Source organism: Schistocerca cancellata, chromosome 1 (genome assembly GCF_023864275.1).
Source record: "Schistocerca cancellata isolate TAMUIC-IGC-003103 chromosome 1, iqSchCanc2.1, whole genome shotgun sequence".
In the NCBI taxonomy this organism is placed as follows: domain Eukaryota; kingdom Metazoa; phylum Arthropoda; class Insecta; order Orthoptera; family Acrididae; genus Schistocerca; species Schistocerca cancellata.
This window is the reverse complement of record NC_064626.1, coordinates 909,949,528-909,968,573: the sequence shown is the minus strand read 5'-3', so window position 1 is coordinate 909,968,573 and position 19,046 is coordinate 909,949,528. Positions and strand designations below refer to the sequence as shown.

At 41.1% G+C, this 19,046-nt stretch overlaps 1 protein-coding gene across 9 annotated transcripts in view; it reads left to right on the top strand.

Annotated features, from left to right (window-relative positions):
* The window catches only part of LOC126191077 (deoxyribodipyrimidine photo-lyase), a 120,480-nt gene that overhangs the window by 17,079 nt on the left and 84,355 nt on the right, over positions 1–19,046 (top strand). For all 9 annotated transcript variants that reach the window (XR_007538318.1, XM_049931832.1, XM_049931841.1 and 6 more), the window contains one exon: positions 17,280–17,406. Coding sequence is in view for 8 of the 9 variants with exons in the window: in XM_049931832.1 (XP_049787789.1) it covers positions 17,280–17,406 (127 nt within the window). In the remaining variant the exon portion in view is untranslated. The remainder of the gene's footprint in view (positions 1–17,279; positions 17,407–19,046) is intronic.

Below are 19,046 nucleotides of genomic sequence, written 5' to 3'. Positions count from 1 at the left end.
AGAATACAAAGACACAAATACAGACATTAAATCATTCTTGCATAGACCACCAAATAACCCACAAGTTGAAACAACAATAACAATCAACACAATCTGGAACCACAACACCCCAATTCAGTAGTTAACCTTTCCTCCAAACCTCTCTTCCAATCCGAAACCTCTGTCCTATCCAAAGGCCTCACCTTCAGCCCCACTCCCAGATTCAACCAAACAGCCCTCGTCAAAGATTTACTGTCCTACACCCGTACTCTCTGCTGGAAATATCACTTTGCCACGAAGAAAAATGATCCTAATCCTACTCCTAATGATCCAACTCCCCAAGACACTATCCAAATTGAACCCTGCCTGGAACAGTTCCGTCGTCCGTCACAGCGGGACCCACCTCCTCTTCCTCAAAATCACCCTCTCCAAACCTTCCAGGAATTTCTGACTTCCAGCCTTGCCTCTCAATCCTTCTTAAAAAACCTTAATCCTACTCCCATCGTCACCACTGCTGAAGCCCAGCTATCCGTGATCTGAAGGCTGACCAATCCATCGTCATTCTTCCGGCGGACAAGGGTTCCACGACTGTGGTACTTGATCGTCGGGAGTATGTGGCTGAGGGACTGCGTCAGCTTTCAGACAACACTACTTACAAAGTTGGCCAAGGTAATCCCATTCCTGATGTCCAGGCGGAGCTTCAAGGAATCCTCAGAACCTTAGGCCCCCTACAAAACCTTTCACCTGACTCCAACAACCTCCTGACCCCACCAACACCCCGCACCCCTACCTTCTACCTTCTTCCTAAAATCCACAAACACAATCATCCCGGCCGTCCCGTTGTAGCTGGTTACCAAGCCCCCACAGAACGCATCTCTGCCTACGTAGATCAACACCTTCAACCCATTACATGCAGTCTCCCATCCTTCATCAAAGACACCAACCACTTTCTCGAACGCCTGGAATCCCTACCCAGACTGTTACCCCCGGAAACCATCCTTGCAACCATTGATGCCACTTCCTTATACGCAAATATTCCGCATGTCCAGGGCCTCGCTGCGATGGAGCTCTTCCTTTCACGCCGATCACCTGCCACCCTACCTAAAACCTCTTTCCTTATTACCTTAGCCAGCTTCATCCTGACCCACAACTTCTTCACTTTTGAAGGCCAGACATACCAACAATTAAAGGGAACAGCCATGGGTACCAGGATGGCCCCCTCATACGCCAACCTATTCATGGGTCGCTTAGAGGAAGCCTTCTTGGTTACCCAGGCCTGCCAACCCAAAGTTTGGTACAGATTTATTGATGACATTTTCATGATCTGGACTCACAGTGAAGAAGAACTCCAGAATTTCCTCTCCAACCTCAACTCCTTTGGTTCCATCAGATTCACCTGGTCCTACTCTAAATCCCATGCCACTTTCCTTGACTTTGACCTCCACCTGTCCAATGGCCAGCTTCACACGTCCGTCCACATCAAACCCACCAACAAGCGACAGTACCTCCATTATGACAGCTGCCACCCATTCCACATCAAACGGTCCCTTCCCTACAACCTAGGTCTTCGTGGCAAACGAATCTTCTCCAGTCCGGAATCCTTGAACCATTACACCAACAACCTGAAAACAGCTTTCGCATCCCGTAACTACCCTCCCGACCTGGTACAGTAGCAAATAACCAGAGCCACTTCCTCATCCTCTCAAACCCAGAACCTCCCACAGAAGAACCACAAAAGTGCCCCACTGGTGACAGGATACTTTCCGGGACTGGATCGGACTCTGAATGTGGCTCTCCAGCAGGGATACGACTTCCTCAAATCCTGCCCTGAAATGAGATCCATCCTTCATGAAATCCTCCCCACTCCACCAAGAGTGTCTTTCTGCCGTCCACCTAACCTTCGTAACCTCTTAGTTCATCCCTATGAAATCCCCAAACCACCTTCCCTACCCTCTGGCTCCTACCCTTGTAACCGCCCCCGGTGTAAAACCTGTCCCATGCACCCTCCCACCACCACCACCTACTCCAGTCCTGTAGCCCGGAAGGTGTACACGATCAGAGGCAGAGCCACTTGTGAAAGCACCCACGTGATTTACCAACTGACCTGCCTACACTGTGAAGCCTTCTATGTGGGAATGACCAGCAACAAACTGTCCATTCGCATGAATAGACACAGGCAGACAGTGTTTGTTGGTAATGAGGATCACCCTGTGGCTAAACATGCCTTGGTGCACGGCCAGCACATCTTGGCACAGTGTTACACCGTCTGGGTTATCTGGATACTTCCCACTAACACCAACCTGTCAGAACTCCGGAGATGGGAACTTGCCCTTCAGCATATCCTCTCTTCTCGCTATCCGCCAGGCCTCAATCTCCGCTAATTTCTAATTTCAATTTGCCGCCGCTCATACCTTACCTGTCTTTCAACAACATGCCTCTATACTTCCGCGTCTACTGACATCTCTGCCCAAACTCTTTGCCTTTACAAATGTCTGCTTGTGTGTGTGTGTGTGTGTGTGTGTGTGTGTGTGTGTGTGTCCCTTGGAGCCCGCATCCTTTCGTCTTTCCCTCTCCTTCCCTCTTTCCTGGTGAGGCAGCCGTTTGTTGCGAAGGCTTGAATTTTGTGTGTGTGTGTTTGTGTTTGTTTGTGTGTCTATCGACCTGCCAGCACTTTTGTTTGGTGAGACTCATCATCTTTGTTTATATATATCTGAAAACAGGGATGATGAGACGTGCCAAGCGGGAGCGCTGGCGGGTTGATGGACACGCAAACATACACGCGGGTTTCTGGCTTTCGCAACCAACGGCTGCTTCGTCAGGGGGGAGGGGGAGGGACGAGAGGATGTGGGTTTTGGGGGGGAGGGTGGGGAGTCGTTCTGGTCCCGGGGGTGGGGGACTTGCCTTGGGGGGGGGGGGGGGGGAAGGGACGGGTGTGCACCCACACACACACACATATCCCAATATGTGTGTGTGTGCGAGTGTATACCCGTCCTTTTTTCCCCCTAAGGTAAGTCTTTCCACTCCCGGGATTGGAATGACTCCTTACCCTCTCCCTTCAAACCCACATCCTTTTGTCTTTCCCTCTCCTTCCCTCTTTCCTGACGAAGCAGCCGTTGGTTGCGAAAGCTAGAATTTTGTGTGTACGTTTGTTTGTGTGTGTGTCCATCGACCTGTCAGCGCTTTTGTTTGGTAAGTCTCATCATCTTTGTTTTTAGATATGTAAATTATTTAACAGTTACATTGCAGACCCATACACAGTCCCTGATACACTTACACATGGAATAACTTATCTGTAACCTAAAGGTCACGGAGACACAGCAAACCCAACAAAATATCACCCCATAACATGCCTACCAACAATATACAAAATGTTAACTTCAGTCATTACACAGAAACTAATGACACATACAACACAGAACAAAATTATAAATGAAGAACAAAAAGGCTGCTTCAGAGGAGCAAGAGGATGTAAAGAGCAACTGATAATAGATGCCGATCTAAAACTAAACAAAGGTCGCTACACTACGCATACATTGATTACCAAAAAGCTTTTGATAGTGTACCCCCCTCATGGTTACTACAGATATTGGAAATATACAAAGTAGATCCTAAATTGATACAGTTCCTAAACATAGTAATGAAAAATGGGAAAACCACACTTAATATCCAAACAAATTCAAATAATATCACATCACAGCCAATACAGATTAAGCGTGGAATATACCAAGGAGACTCATTAAGTTCTTTCTGGTTCTGCCTTGCTCTGAACCCACTATCCAACATGCTAAATAATAAAAATTGTGGATATAATATTACTGGAACATACCAACACAAAATCAGACATTTGCTATACATGGATGATCTAAAACTCCTGGCAGCAACCAATCAACAACTAAACCAATTACTCAAGATAACAGAAGTATTCAGCAATGATATAAATATGGCTTTTGGAACAGACAAATGTAAGAAAAATAGCATAGTCAAGGGAAAACACACTAAACAAGAACATTACTTATTGGATAACCACAGCGACTGCATAGAAGAGATGGAAAAAACAGATGTCTATAAATATCTAGGTTACAGGCAAAAAGTAGGAATAGATATTACAAATATTAAAGAAGAACTAAAAGAAAAATATAGACAAAGACTAACAAAAATACTGTAAACAGAATTGACAGCAAGAAACAAGATGAAAGCTATAAATACTTATGCTATACCAATATTGACCTATTCATTTGGAGTAGTGAAATGGAGTAACACAGACCTAGAAGCACTCAATACACTTACACGATCACAATGCCACAAATATAGAATACATCACATACATTCAGCAACAGAAAGATTCACATTAAGCAGAAAGGAAGGAGGAAGGGGATTTGTCGACATAAAAAACCTACATTATGGACAGGTAGACAATTTAAGAAAATTCTCTATAGAACAAGCAGAAACTAGCAAAATACATAAAGCAATCACTGATATAAATACATCGGCTACACCATTGCAATTTCATAACCACTTCTACAACCCTTTAGATCACACAACGTCAACAGATAAAAAGAAAGTAAATTGGAAAAAGAAAACACTACATGGCAAGCACCCATATCATCTAACACAGCCACACATCAATCAAGACGCATCCAACACATGGCTAAGAAAAGGCAATATATACAGTGAGATTCATGATTACAATACAGGGTCAAACAATAAACATCAGATATTACAGCAAGCATATTATTAAAGATCCCAATACTACAACAGATAAATGCAGACTTTGCAAGCAACAAATAGAAACAGTGGATCACATCACAAGTGGATGTACAGTACTAGCAAATACAGAATACACCAGAAGACATGACAATGTAGCAAAAATAATACATCAACAACTTGCCATACAACATAAACTAATAAAACAACACGTTCCCACATACAAGTATGCACCACAAAATGTACTGGAGAATGATGAATACAAATTATACTGGAACAGAACCATTATAACAGATAAAACAACACTACATAACAAACCTGACATCATACTCACCAATAAAAAGAAGAAATTAACACAACTAATCAAAGTATCCATACCCAATACAACAAATATACAGAAGAAAACAGGAGAAAAAATTGAAAAATACATCCAACTGGCTGAGGAAGTCAAGGACATGTGGCATCAGGATAAAGTTGACATTATACCAATCATACTATCAACTACAGGAGTCATACCACACAATATCCACCAGTACATAAACGCAATACAGCTACATCCAAACGTATATATACAACTACAGAAATCTGCAATTATTGATACATGTTCAATTACCCAAAAGTTCCTAAATGCAATGTAACATATAGTACAGTTAAAAGGAAGTGACGCTTGATGAAGGTCCGCATCACTTTCCATTTTTAATCAGAGCCAAGGTCTAAGAAAGGAAAGAAGATGATAATAATAATAAATTTGAAGCAAAGCCAGCCAAAAAATAGATGTCTGGAAAAAAAATGAAGTTAAGCTTTTTATATCTCTGGAAGTAATCATGAGATAAACCTGAAACTTTGCGTGTAATAATTTGCCTGTAGAATTTTGTTTGAATATAAAAATTCATTATTTTACTCCTTCTCAATGAAGTTAAGCTTTTTATATCTCTGGAAGTAATCATGAGATAAATCTGAAACTTTGCGTGTAATAATTTGCCTGTAGAATTTTGTTTGAATATAAAAATTTCATTATTTTACTCCTTCTCAATAATTTACAAATTAGTGAGTGAAGTTGACGATTTTTGTAAAAATGTCAAAAATGGGTATTGCTATGGCCCATGATGGCACAACCAGTACTGGTTGCTTTTAAAAGTGAGAAAACCAGCATCCCCATCGCCTTTGGGGCCATTCCTGATAGCTATGCAACAGCAACCACATGTGGATTTCTTTAAACAGGATCTGCTCAGCAGAAGTCTCACAGATATTTCCAGTCCATCGCTCTGTTTAATAAATGTGTGCAGCATATTGTCTTGGCTGGAGGTCTGATGTTGTTAATGTATCTTCTTTGATACTGTCACTAATTTTGACCAGAAAAGATGATGCATCATTTGAAACTCTGTAGTCCGCACTAGGTCATAAACAGGTCCTGTAATCTGTAATTCTGTTCTGGCTGCTGTGGCCTCTCTCTGTCTGGCTGTCAGTCACTGGCCGATCACATCAGCTGACTAATGTGATATTTTCTAAGGATGCGTCGGTTAAGGAAATTGAGGTAAACATCCTATCTACATAAGGCAATCAATAAATTTATCATGCAGATATAGTACTTGTGTATACTTGATACTTTTTCTGGAAATTTATCTAGAACCTATGTAGCATGCACAGTTAAATAAACAAGGAACAGTGAATGAGTAAAAATGAGTGGTTCCCAAAGCTGAATGAGTTTGGCCATGTCTGGTTAGAATGGCAGACAGAAGAGGAAAAAAAGTACCTATAAGGAATGGTGTACCTCTTATAATATTTTTAATTCTATTTTAAACAAACATAATGGCTTTACACTTCCTTATACTGATGGTTCTGAACAGTTTGTTACGTTGTTCTCTTCCATGAGGTATTAAAGTTTTGTGTTCCTAACATGTGTAATGTGAATAACACAGAACTTTTCAGTATGTAAAAGGCACTTGAATTTGGTTAGTCATCCTAGTAAGAAATTTCTGAACTGCTCATACTTCTTCAATGCATTCCAGTCAGTAGTGGAAATCTACCCTACAAAGGGAATTTGAAGTATCTAAGACCCCACATCCCCCTCCTTCCCCAATCTTTGAGAACAAAAGGAAGTCTGTATGTCCACAGGGAGCCACAAAATGTGGAAATTATGGACAACAATATAACACACACTGTGGCCAAAGGTACCTTTAGGGATAGTGGTGTGCTGACCATTTCTATCCCCTTCATGCTCTCCTGTCACTGAGGAGGAGGACAAGAATTGTTAGCCAAGATATTGCTTGTTGGATTTTCTCTCAGGATCTGTAGCAGCTGTTTTTGTTTAATGATTTCTCTGATATTTTGTCAGTACAATCTGTTGTCAAAAGATTCACCTTTATTGATGGTGTCAGACTGGAGTCAAGCCTGTGGGTAGAGTTTACGTATGCTTGCTGCGCTAACATCAGAGGCCTTTTCCCCAGTCATTACTGTTGTGTTCTCCCTTTGTTGTTTGCAACACTCATTCACTGCAGCACCTGAATACACAATGCATTTATCACAAGGCTTTTGTTAAAACTATTGTACGTACGAATTTCAACAGCGTACTTGAAAAGACCAGTGCAGTAGCTCTTGTCCACAGCATGAACCTGCATGTCAGAGTATTTTATTCTGGGGTTGGTCTCGCACACTGCGTGCTTTACCACATTTGATTTTTTCCCCCATCCCAACCTGCAGTACTGCTTAAGTTCAGTGAACCTGTCATTGGTGGATCATCTGGTCATTCCAACATGGATTTTTCTGCATGTACACAATGTGGTATATTCCCAGCATTGGGAGTGAGTTCCTTTTGTCTTTTTTTCCAATTTGAGACACTCTGTCATCTTGGTTGGTTTGCCACAGGGATGGGAAAAACTGACAGGATAAAATCAATACCAATGTTTTAGTTCTGAGTAACTACTATTTTCATTTTTTGTTTGGGCTCAGTTATAACAACTTTTTTTGTTTTTTACTAATGACCTTCTGAGAGAGAGGGAGAGGGGAGGAGAGGGAGAGGAAAGGACAAAGAGGACAGTTTGCCACAGCTGTGGTGCTAAAATTTTTGGTTTTTAAATAAAACTTTAAAAAAGGAGTAATATTTATTTGTAACATTTCCATTGCCTTGAAATTTTTACTTATTATAGAAAATGGGAAAAGCAGTCAGTGCCATCTTAGTAACAACACCAATAGTTAGAAATGAGCAACAAACACTTGACATAAGAATCTGTACAACAGGGCTAAGACAATAATGTACCTATTTATGTGTGACGTAACCTTACACATGATATGCGTGTACATGCAGTGTGCAAAACTTGTCCCTCCTGGCCTATATGTTAGTTTCTCGCTGCCTTTGCGGACATGGTTGTATTATAGAATGACACCATCCCTAGTCTGAAAGGAAGCATTGAATTGTCAGAAATATCGAATATTTTAATCCCATGAATTAATTTAATATTTTAAGTCCACAAAGGTGATTCTGGAAGGGATTATATTACACAAATTCTTATTATTCCCCTTTTATGTCTTTTGCCCTTGCATGGTGGCGAGGGCAGGATGTAATAAAGCTGGCTTGGGGGGTACGATGAAACAAGCACATTTATTGGTAAACACCTAAATGAACAGTTCACAGCTGTGACATGAAATAGAAAATATAGCTACTTTGGGTAGACTTTAAAAGTCTTTGAGAGAGGAGTCCAGCTTGACCTCTGGTCGATGTCCTGGATGGTGTAAAGCTAGTGTCCGGGTATGTGTCCATCCAGTTTGGTGCAGGCACATTGCTGGAAGCCAATGGGGGAGCAGTTCCTGAATCAATGGTGGCCACTGGAAATGTGGGTACTGATGGGTCAGCCACGTCCTAGGCAGTGTTATGGTTGGAGTTAGTTTGAAGTCCAAGGCTGCGCAGGGTTGGCATCTGATCAGAGTCATGGACTATGCTGGACAGGGTTGAACGCTTCAGATAGATGGCTGCTGATGCAGCCAGCTTTGAGCCTGCACCGCGAGTGAATGTTATTAGGTAGTGATCGCGCAGTGTCTTAAATATTTGGGCGGAAGGATTGCCTTGAGGTGGTGTGTGATGTGCGGGCACAAGGTAGTGTCCTACTTGCAATGCTGTGGTTTCGGATGCACATGCTGCTCATGGTTGATGCTGAAGCCTCTTGTGCAGCACACTGGAGTCTGCCGTGTACACAGAGCGACGTGTTTCTGTTGTCGTCTGGCGTTTACGTAGATTGGTGCGTCGCTATCATGATTGTCCGCCAATGTTAGTAAGCATGTGGTGTGTTCGGTCAGAACTTAGATTGCCTGTGTGCAGACTGGCTTTGGTGGATGATGCCTGAAGTACAGCAACCTGCCAGCTGCAGGCATATGTATAAGCGGTGGCTGTGGTTAGGTGACTGGCGTGGCGGCAATACCCCTACTGATAATTCTCGAAAATGAATTCTGAAATCTCAGTTCTAAATGTAGTGCAGCTGCAGATCTACCTCAAAAAGCTTGTAAGCAAAAGACAGAAGTGCAAACGTATTACACAATTCTCTGCTGTGCAATTCTATATGGAACAGTGGTCTGATCATTTAATATTAAAAGACTACGACCAAGGTGTGGACGGGGCCAAGGAATTGACATATCAGACGTGATTTAACACATAAATAATTTATTCATAACATACAATACATAACGTCAACTACATAAATCCTGCTTTGTTGCTTACGATTGCCCAGAATGGGAGGGCCACAACTTTCAAATTGGAAAGGCTTTAATTTAAGAAACTAAAACGCCTATTATAATTTTTAAAAATAAGCTAAGTGAATGCACTCTTAAATCTTTAACTATCAAACACAAAGCGTGGGTTTACCACATTTAAATTCTCATTGTAATATAAAACATAAATAAATGAATTCACAACACAGCATAGCTTTAAAATTTCTACCTGGACAACCTATGGTCCTAAAACTTTCGTATTACATTCCAGCCAATCACATTAATAACTTGTAAACACGGTTGGTAAAATACAAACGTTTGCACTATAATCAATTTTAATAATCCACAATCACTCAAAAAACAACATCAGAAGTTCGATACGGAGCATGTAAGCCTGTTTATACAATCTTTCAGACCAAAATAGGCACGAGGGCCACCATAACAGAAGTGCGCTAGTTGCTTTTAGGATTAGCTTAATCACTGAGCAAATATTTACTTCAGCGACAGGTAAGATAGTTAACGCAAATAGAAGGTATTTCTAAAGTTTTTATTTTTCCTTCCTCTCCTCAAAGGAGATGCAATAGCAATCTAGTGGGCACGCCTTCACGAGGACGCCATGCCACTACACACGTACTAAACTAGCCGCGTATCCGCTGTTCAAGCCAAACATTAACAACACAGTTCCATATTCCTGACACCCAGATAGTCGGGATCAAAACAAAACCAAAAATCCCAAGAGTGCAAGATCCAGCATAGCTTGAGAACAGATCTTACTTCATGCAGTTGCCTTCACAAATACAGGTATCAAAACGAAAACAAGAATGTGTAACAATATTCCCTAATCAGCACAATGTTCTTCTTTAGGTCCCGGTAGCGCTAGACAACGCTGACATGCCAATGTTAACAAACCTCTAAGGCAACACCCTCCAACTGACAAGCTGAAACCAATGTGACCCCTTATCAGCTCCGTGACAGGACTCGAACCCCCAACTACTGTCAGTGCAACTCACTTAGAATAAATACAGCGCAAATAGTATGGCGGACACACATACCCAGGGATTAACAGAACACTAGACTGAACTAGAATTAACCTTAATAATACAGCACTAGATCTTGGGAGACAAGGAACTAACTCCCCACCAGAAATTTCTGCAACCACAGGGCGGGAGGATGAACTACCAGAACATAGAAGTGCAAACGTACACAAATAACTAACAAAATACACCACTACACTGGTTAGCAACGATGCGTGGAGGAATCTGCACTGTCAGAATTGCACCAGTGAACAGAACAGAGGATTGCGACAGCGGTGGCCACAAGGCGGGAAAGACGACTGGATGAGCTCAATCCCAAAGGACGATCAACTTGAAACATTCACAGTTAACTTCTTTTCTCCTTTCCCTCGGCACACTTCGTCGTTTGTCCGGGACTGCTGTGCACAATTCTGAGCCGTCCCCAGTCATCCCGGCAGACACCGACCCAGCCGAACTGCTTCCAGACTCAACCTCTCGCCGAATGGTGGCTCCACCACCCCATGATGGTTACTGTTTGTTTGCCTTCGTCGACGCAGGCGGTGATTAGACTGCCATCTGCCTCCCGCTCACAACCAGCGAAGAGCGGACAGAGGGGCCCAACCAGGCCGGCGTACCTCCGTGGCTAGAAGTGTGGGTTCGATAACAACACCCGTACGCGGAAGGCAGGACGTTGATGTCACCAGACCAGACACGAAGGCCACTGCGCGACAACCTCCTCCAGCGTGACCGCGCTCGCCTATAAATAGTATAGGCCAAAGAGACTGCTGCAGTAAACATGTGAGTCGGTCATGTTACCAACCTACGGTTTCTAAGTACACCAAAGACAGAAATCGCAATCGATAGTGGGATCACTATGGGCGGGAGTTCAAACGAAAGAGCTTCATAAAAGACCAACCCTGAACAACCGCGGAAAAATGAAATAGAAGCGAAGCAATAAAAGACAGCAATGAGATGCTAGAGCCCGATCGCGCCCAAACACTGTCGATTACCAAAAATATTGGCTCCACACGACGTTCAGGAAACGAGCTGTGGAAAGATGGAAGTACACATGGCTCACTATACTTCCGGATTACGATTTTAAAACCAATGTGCCTGATCCCCCGACACTGCCAACAAAGCCAGTACAAATCTGACCCAAGAGATAAATAACTGCTTTGTTATAATTCCAGTATTGCCTCACAATGTTTATTTGTAATTAGGTTTGGCTGGTAATTGCCACTTTCAGATTAGAGTAGAAATGTGTTTCATTATACATATCACTCCATTACATGTAATAGTGCAGCCATTTCGGCTTTTCAAACAAATAAAATTACAGACTACGAATAGCACAATTGAAGCGTACATACTGCACGCGTAGAGAGACTCAGTTTTCATGACTGTGTTGCAACAGGTAAATAACTGCTTAGATGAAACTGGTAACTTTCACCTTTGCTTCAAATGGGAGGAGGTCAAAACAAGTGCAAACCCTCTTTTGTCATCGCATGATCAGGAAGTAGACAAGAGTGGTGTAGTGGAGCTTGAAAGTCTGTTACCAAAGGAAATAGAGCTGTAGAAAGCACCCCTTTGCTATCCAGAAACTGTGAGAGTATTTTTCTCTTTGGGTGGGTGGGGGTACATAGTAAAAGATGTATACCAAGCTTGCCAGTATTTGTGGACCAAAAGTATTTATCTTTGGTAAGAAGTTCTGTGGCGTCTGAAAGATTTATGCCGCCTTCAAATTGTACTGTTTTGAATGAAAAGGGCCGTCTTACACATCAGTACATTATAGGAAGAGTATTTATGAACAGAATGGACAATAAATATTGACAAATAGATTAATTCATTATTGAAATTTTAACTTTTGTAATACAAATGTTTTTGGTAAATCTTATATTTTGCCTACAATCTAAATTGTTCATTTGAATATTTTGAAAGAACATTTTTATTTTTGTCTGTTTAAAATCAGTTTTATTCATATTCCTGGTAAAAAGCAAATAAGTACATTTGGCTAAAAACAAGTTTTTAATTTGAAATAAAGAAAAAGAATACTACAAGTCTTACACAAAAGCTCATTGTTTGTCCACCATTTCTGTGAAATTACGAAATAAAAGGAAGTTGTGGCAACAGTAGTAAGTTAAAAGCTTAACAATTACTTTCTAGTTCATAATAAAATAGGAAGGAAGTAGCTGATCTATTGCTTGCATCTACATAATGTGACTTATCAGCTTGTAGCCATTAGAAATGGACAACTTAACATGACAAAAAAAAGAGTTCTCCATCTTTAATTTTCACCCTTTGGCACTGATGATTCATAGCGGGCAAATAGTGGTGTGACACTTGATTACAACATGATTTTTGAACAGAGTTTCAAAAAATCAGAATCAACTGGTGATTTTCTGTAGTGTTTAACCTCTCATTACTTTTCAAGGACCAGCGAACTGTGGACGGACTAAGTTTCCTTTTGATTATTGTTTTATTTGATATTTTGATACTATGTGTCTTGAGGCGTACAATGCCCATTTAAAACTTCAATAGTTAACAGTGCTGTGCAGATGTGCGGCAAAACAAAGGGTAAAGTGAAAGACTAAGAAATCAGTTGGTGGAACGATAGAGTAAAAGATGCAATTAGAAAACGTAATATGGCAAAGAAAAACGTGGAGTTTGAAAAAAGAAATCAGAACCAGAGGCTGGTACCAAAAGATGAACACAAGGTGACAACACTGGAGAAGGAATACCGATAAAAGAAACTCCAAGCAAAGAGAATTGTGAAAGAAGAAAAGGAGAAGAGTTGGGAAACATTCACCCAGAAATTAGAGCAGGATAGCAAAGGGAGCAAAAAACTGCTATATGGGTTATTGAAAAGTAAAATATCTGATAGAGAAGACATAAAAGCGATTGAAACAGGGGAAGGGGGAATATTATCAGGGACATGGAAGGTACTGGAGAAGAGATGGAGAATTATTTTGAAATCTTACTAAATGGGGAAGGTGCACAAGAAAGTGACACTGAAGTTATTGAATTAGACTAGGAGCAGGATCCAATCCCTTGGTCAGAAACTGAGAATTCCCTCATACAGATGAAAAGTGGGAAGGCGTCTGGAGTGGATGAGCTGACAGCAGATATGATGAAAGCCGCAGGAATCCATGGAATACAGTGGTTACACCGGGTGCTGGGGATGATAAGGAAGAAAACAAAGTGCCGGATGAATGGAAAAAAAAGGAATTATAATACCACTGTTCAAGAAAGGTAGTAGAAAGAAATGCAGCAACTACCAAGGAATCACACTGTTATCACAGTGCTGTATGATAATGGAAAAGGTCGTAGAAAAAAGATTGCGGAAAATTCTAGAACACCAATTGAGGAAGAACAGCGTGGGTTCAGAAGTAATAGGGGAACAAAAGATCTCATTTCCTCCCTCCATCAGTCAATGGAAAAGTTTTGGGAAAAAGGAAAGGACTGGATAGTAGTATTAGTGGATTTGGAAAAAGCACATGACAGTGTACCAAGGTATAAAATATGGGAATGCTTGAGAAAACATGTTCCTGATTCAGTAATTAAAAAGGTCCAGATGCTGTACCATGGTTGTGAGAGCAGTGTACAAGTAGGAGGAGGAAGATCAAAATGGTTTGAGACAAAGAGAGGTGTTTAGTAAGGCAGTTCGCTCTCCCCTTTACTCTTCATTGCACTTATGGACACAATCATGAAAGAAATCAAGGAAAAAGAAAATGAAGATCTCAACACATTTGTTTTTGCTGATGACATCACCATTTCGGGAGAGACGGAAATGGAGGTTCAGAGGAGAACAGATTACTGGAACAGAAAATTTAAAAAATTCAACTTAACTGTGAGTAGGAACAAGACAGTGGCAATTAACATGAGCAGGACACCCACACCCTCACATCATACTGGAGGGGGAGAAGTTTGAATGTGTGTCAAGCTTCAGTTATCTGGGTAGCATCATATCACGTGGTGGAAGTTCCAAACTCGAAGTCTTAAACAGAATAACAAAAGGATCTAGCTTCTTCCACCAAGTATGAAATCTAATCTGGAATAAGAAAGCCCCTCAAAGAGCCAAACCCTGTATAAAACTTATCTCCTGCCAATCATGATGTATAGTCTAGAGGCCTGTGTCATAAATAAGAGAGAAGATAGTCAAATACAAGCATACGAAATGAAGTTCCTTAGGTCAGCTTCCCCCCCCCCCCCCCCCCCCCCCCCCTCATGAACCATGGACCTTACTGTTGGTGGGGAGGCTTGCGTGCCTCAGCGATACAGAAGATAGCTGTACCGTAGGTGCAACCACAACGGAGGAGTATCTGTTGAGAGGCCAGACAAACACGTGGTTCCTGTAGAGGGGCAGCAGCCTTTTCAGTAGTTGCAGGGGCAACAGTCTGGATGATTGACTGATCTGGCCTTGTAACAGTAACCAAAAGGCCTTGCTGTGCTGGTACTGCGAACGGCTGAAAGCAAGGGGAAACCACAGCTGTAATTTTTCCCAAGAGCATGCAGCTTTACTGTGTGTTGCACAGAGAGCTGCATCAAACCAGTCTCTGGACTGAAGATCACAACAAACAACAGGTCAGCTCTACAAACGACTAGGAGAGACGGAGTCAGAAATGATTATGTAAGGAGAGACCTACAGGTGGCATTGACTACAGAGGTGAGGATGAGTGCTTTGAGATTGAAGTGGTTCAGTCATGTGAAGCGAATGCACATGACTTGAACTTCATGTCAGTATTTGGAGATGGAGATACCAGGAAGGAGACCAATTGGGTGGCCTAGAAAGAGATTGACAGACCAGGTTAAGAAAGATCTCAAGAGGAGAGAAGCAACATGGGATGTAGTGGAGAGGGGAAAAGCTGTACCAGGACAGAAGCCAATGGAGGCATATCATTCACAAAGTTCCTACCCCGCTCGTTGGAAGGAAATCCTGATGATGATGATGATGATGATAATGATGATGATGATGATGATGATGACGATGATTGAGGCGTATAATGCAAATGTCTTTGGGTTATAATTTTTAAATTTTTGTTCAATATCTGTGTTTATTACTGGAAATAGCAGCAATAAAAAACCGAATATTGGTTATTTCAGAAATCTGTTATTTTGAGCTGCTTTAACAATGAGGTTAAACGAGAGGTAAAGGAAAAAAGGTATAATCAAAAACTGTTTGTTTCAGCAATAACCACAATTCTTAGTTTTCTGTGTTTGAGCAGCATGTTGCAGATTTTCTGTCACTCTGGGAATGTTTGGTAGAAAGGCCATACCTGAAATTTCTTCATTTGACATGCTACCTCGCCAGGTGTTTTCGTGACACTTCTTATATAACTGATGGAGTATCCATTGTTCCTCAGAATGGATACCAGGCATTGTGTGTTGAGTCTATGTGGACGATTAAAAGTTTATGCAGGTGTTGGTCCATGTGTGGTGGTTTATGATACACACTGTGGTCCAGGTTTTCACCATTCCTTGGAATTGGCACATCTGGAAAGTGTAGCAGTTACTTCTTTCTCTATTTCTGTATTAAATTTTATGTTGGCATGGAGACTGTTCGGGTGTTGTATTAAGTCATCGACCTATTCCCCATTCCAGCTCTGCACATTGTAGGTGTCATCAGCATACCTGTACCACACCTTGGGCTTACAGTGTGCTAAGTACAATTCTTGGCTTCCACAATGCTCCATGGAAAAATTGACAACAACGGAACCCATGACTACGTCTTCCAGCTGTTCTTAAAAATTGTTCTTCCATGCAAAGTAAGCTCATGGTAAGACAAGCATCATGCAGGGTGGTGATGTTCTGTGGGGAAATGATTGATTATTAGTAGCAGACAAGAAGCTTAGACTCATTAGGCTCAACATATGATAATGATGCACGTCCATCCAACCACGGAGATAGAAGGAACTGGTATACTCCAGACCTAGAACAGGAAACTGCCCCATGACCCAAAGTTGCTCGTTTAGGCTAAAGGCTCCACGACTATGCAGTCTTACAAGATAGCTGTGTCTCTACACTATATCTTGACCTAATATGTTGTATTTGCTAACAGTGGGACAACTTTGGACTTCTGAAAATTGGCTATCACTTTTATCTGACAACAGCACAAATATTTGTAAAAGTTTTAAAATTGGACTTCCTTCCTAACTCATTAGATGTTGATTTTAATGTTAACAGTGATTGGTCAATGAATTATCATGGGACGAGCAAGTCATGTTAATCTGTAATGTTGTTGTATCTTTCATGTGTTTGGTCAAAGATGTAACAATGAAATTTTAGAGTATGGCAGTTAGCCTAATTTTGGGAGCAGCTCTCTCTCTCTCTCTCTCTCTTTCTCTTTAATTTCATCCATTTTAAATGTGGAATTTGTAGTTAAAAGATGTGTAATGGTAAAGACTTGTTTATTTGTTGCTCACAAACACACACAGTTTCAGACTCTGTTTGATTACTCTTCTTAATTCATAACACAGTTTTTTTCAGAAGTTTTGTTTTGAAGTGATGACAGCACTAGCATCGGAGTATTGGTGTTGGTGGGGAGCCAGGAGGCTTTGCTCTCCCATTAGATCTGTTACAGAGAAACAGTCTTTTTTGTCCTTCTGGGCATTTGCATTGCCAATGTTCTAAAAAAAAGCTGCTGCTTTGTTTCAGTGGAACATTGTCGTAACAAGGTGTTAGTTAAGAATGACGTGGTTCATTTTACTAAAAGAATTTCTTCTATATTCTATTAGGTCACTGAAACCGTCCTTTTGCGTGGCCTGATATCATCACAACCTTCATAATGTTTGCCAGTACTGCTGCCGCTTTTGAATATCTTTTAGTTCTTATATGTTATAAGTTAAATTGAGTGGTCAAGTAATATGAGGTCAAATAAATGATTATTTTCAGGCAGCTCCATCAATAAATGAATTTAAATTCAACAAGAAGCGAGTACAAATATTATCAAAAGCAAGTGAAGTGCCAGAATGGGCAGAGGGTGTTGTGTATTGGATGTCAAGAGACCAGCGAGTTCAAGGTATTTTCGTTGTATATTTACCATAGAGATGAAATCTTTCTGTGTAGGTTAGTATTTGTACAAGTTTCCGCTCATCATACATGGAAGAAAATGAGATTGTAATACCTAATTAGTATTGAAACATAGTATAATTTGCACATAGAATAAGCAGATTTCACTCTAGAAATTTGGGCAAGTGATGTATGACTGACTGAGTGCTAAGTTACATTGTTAGGTAAATTAAAAGAAAATTCATCCCATTAGACTGATGGATTTGAAATGCCACATATTTGCAATTTTGTAACTTCTGTAGTTCCACTAAATGTACTCAAAGCAGAGGTAATTACTTGTCTGTACTATTGCTTATGTATGTGATTCTTAATTTTACTTCTGCGATCAGAAACTACAGAAAGAACTGGTAAATATATGATGATATTGAAATACGTGGTGTGAAGAGAGAATGTCAAAGTATTCTCTGTAGCTTTTTTTAATTCCTTACCTGTCTTTCACAATCTCTCTCTCTCTTTCTCTTTTTTTCTCTCTCTCTCTCTCTCATCGCCTATATGATAGAGCTCTTTTTCTGGTCGCTGTAAATTTTTCAGGCACAGTATGCTCTTTGATAAATCTTAAGTATCCTCACACAATGTGTACATAAAGTTTAAGCCAGCTGAATCGACAGCTTCTTCAACGGCTTTTAGGATGTCCGCGCTGGTGGTTGTGCTTTTTAAAGATATCATATCTAAAAAATCCTCTGTTATGTGCAGAGCAGTGGCCACACCGCGGACATAAATCACTAATTGCTCTGTGTCAGAAATATCTGTGGACTCACAAGTGCAATGGAAAATGCAATAAACTCCTGCACTGCTCTCCTTAACTGATGGTAGGTGGCAGTTGACGCTAAATAACGAAAAGTGTGAGGTGATCCACATGAGTTCCAAAAGAAATCCGTTGGAATTCGATTACTAGATAAATAGTACAATTCTCAAGGCTGTCAATTCAACTAAGTACCTGGGTGTAAAAATTACAAAAAAACTTCAGTTGGAAAGACCACATAGATAATATTGTGGGGAAGGTGAGCCAAAGGTTGCGTTTCATTGGCAGAACATTTAGAAGATGCACCAAGTCCACTAAAGAGACAGCTTACACTACACTCGTTCATCCTCTGTTAGAATATTGCTGCGCGGTGTGGGATCCTTACCAGGTGGGATTGACAGAGGACATCGAAAGGGTGCAAAAAAAGGGCAGCTCGTTTTGTATTATCACGTAATAGGGGAGAGAGTGTGGCAGATATGATACGCGAGTTGGGATGGAAGTCATTAAAGCAAAGACATTTTTCATCACGGTGAGATCTATTTACGAAATTTCAGTCACCAACTTTCTCTTTCGAATGTGAAAATATTTTGTTGAGCCCAACCTACATAGGTAGGAATGATCATCAAAATAAAATAAGAGAAATCGGAGCTCGAACAGAAAAGTTTAGGTGTTCGTTTTTCCTGTGCGCTGTTCGGGAGTGGAATGGTAGGGAGATAGTGTGATTGTGGTTCAATGAACCCTCTGCCAAGCACTTAAATGTGAATTGCAGAGTAATCATGTAGATGTAGATGTAGATGTAAACGTCACTTGCCATGGCACTTATATGACGACTTGCAGCCTGCTGAGAA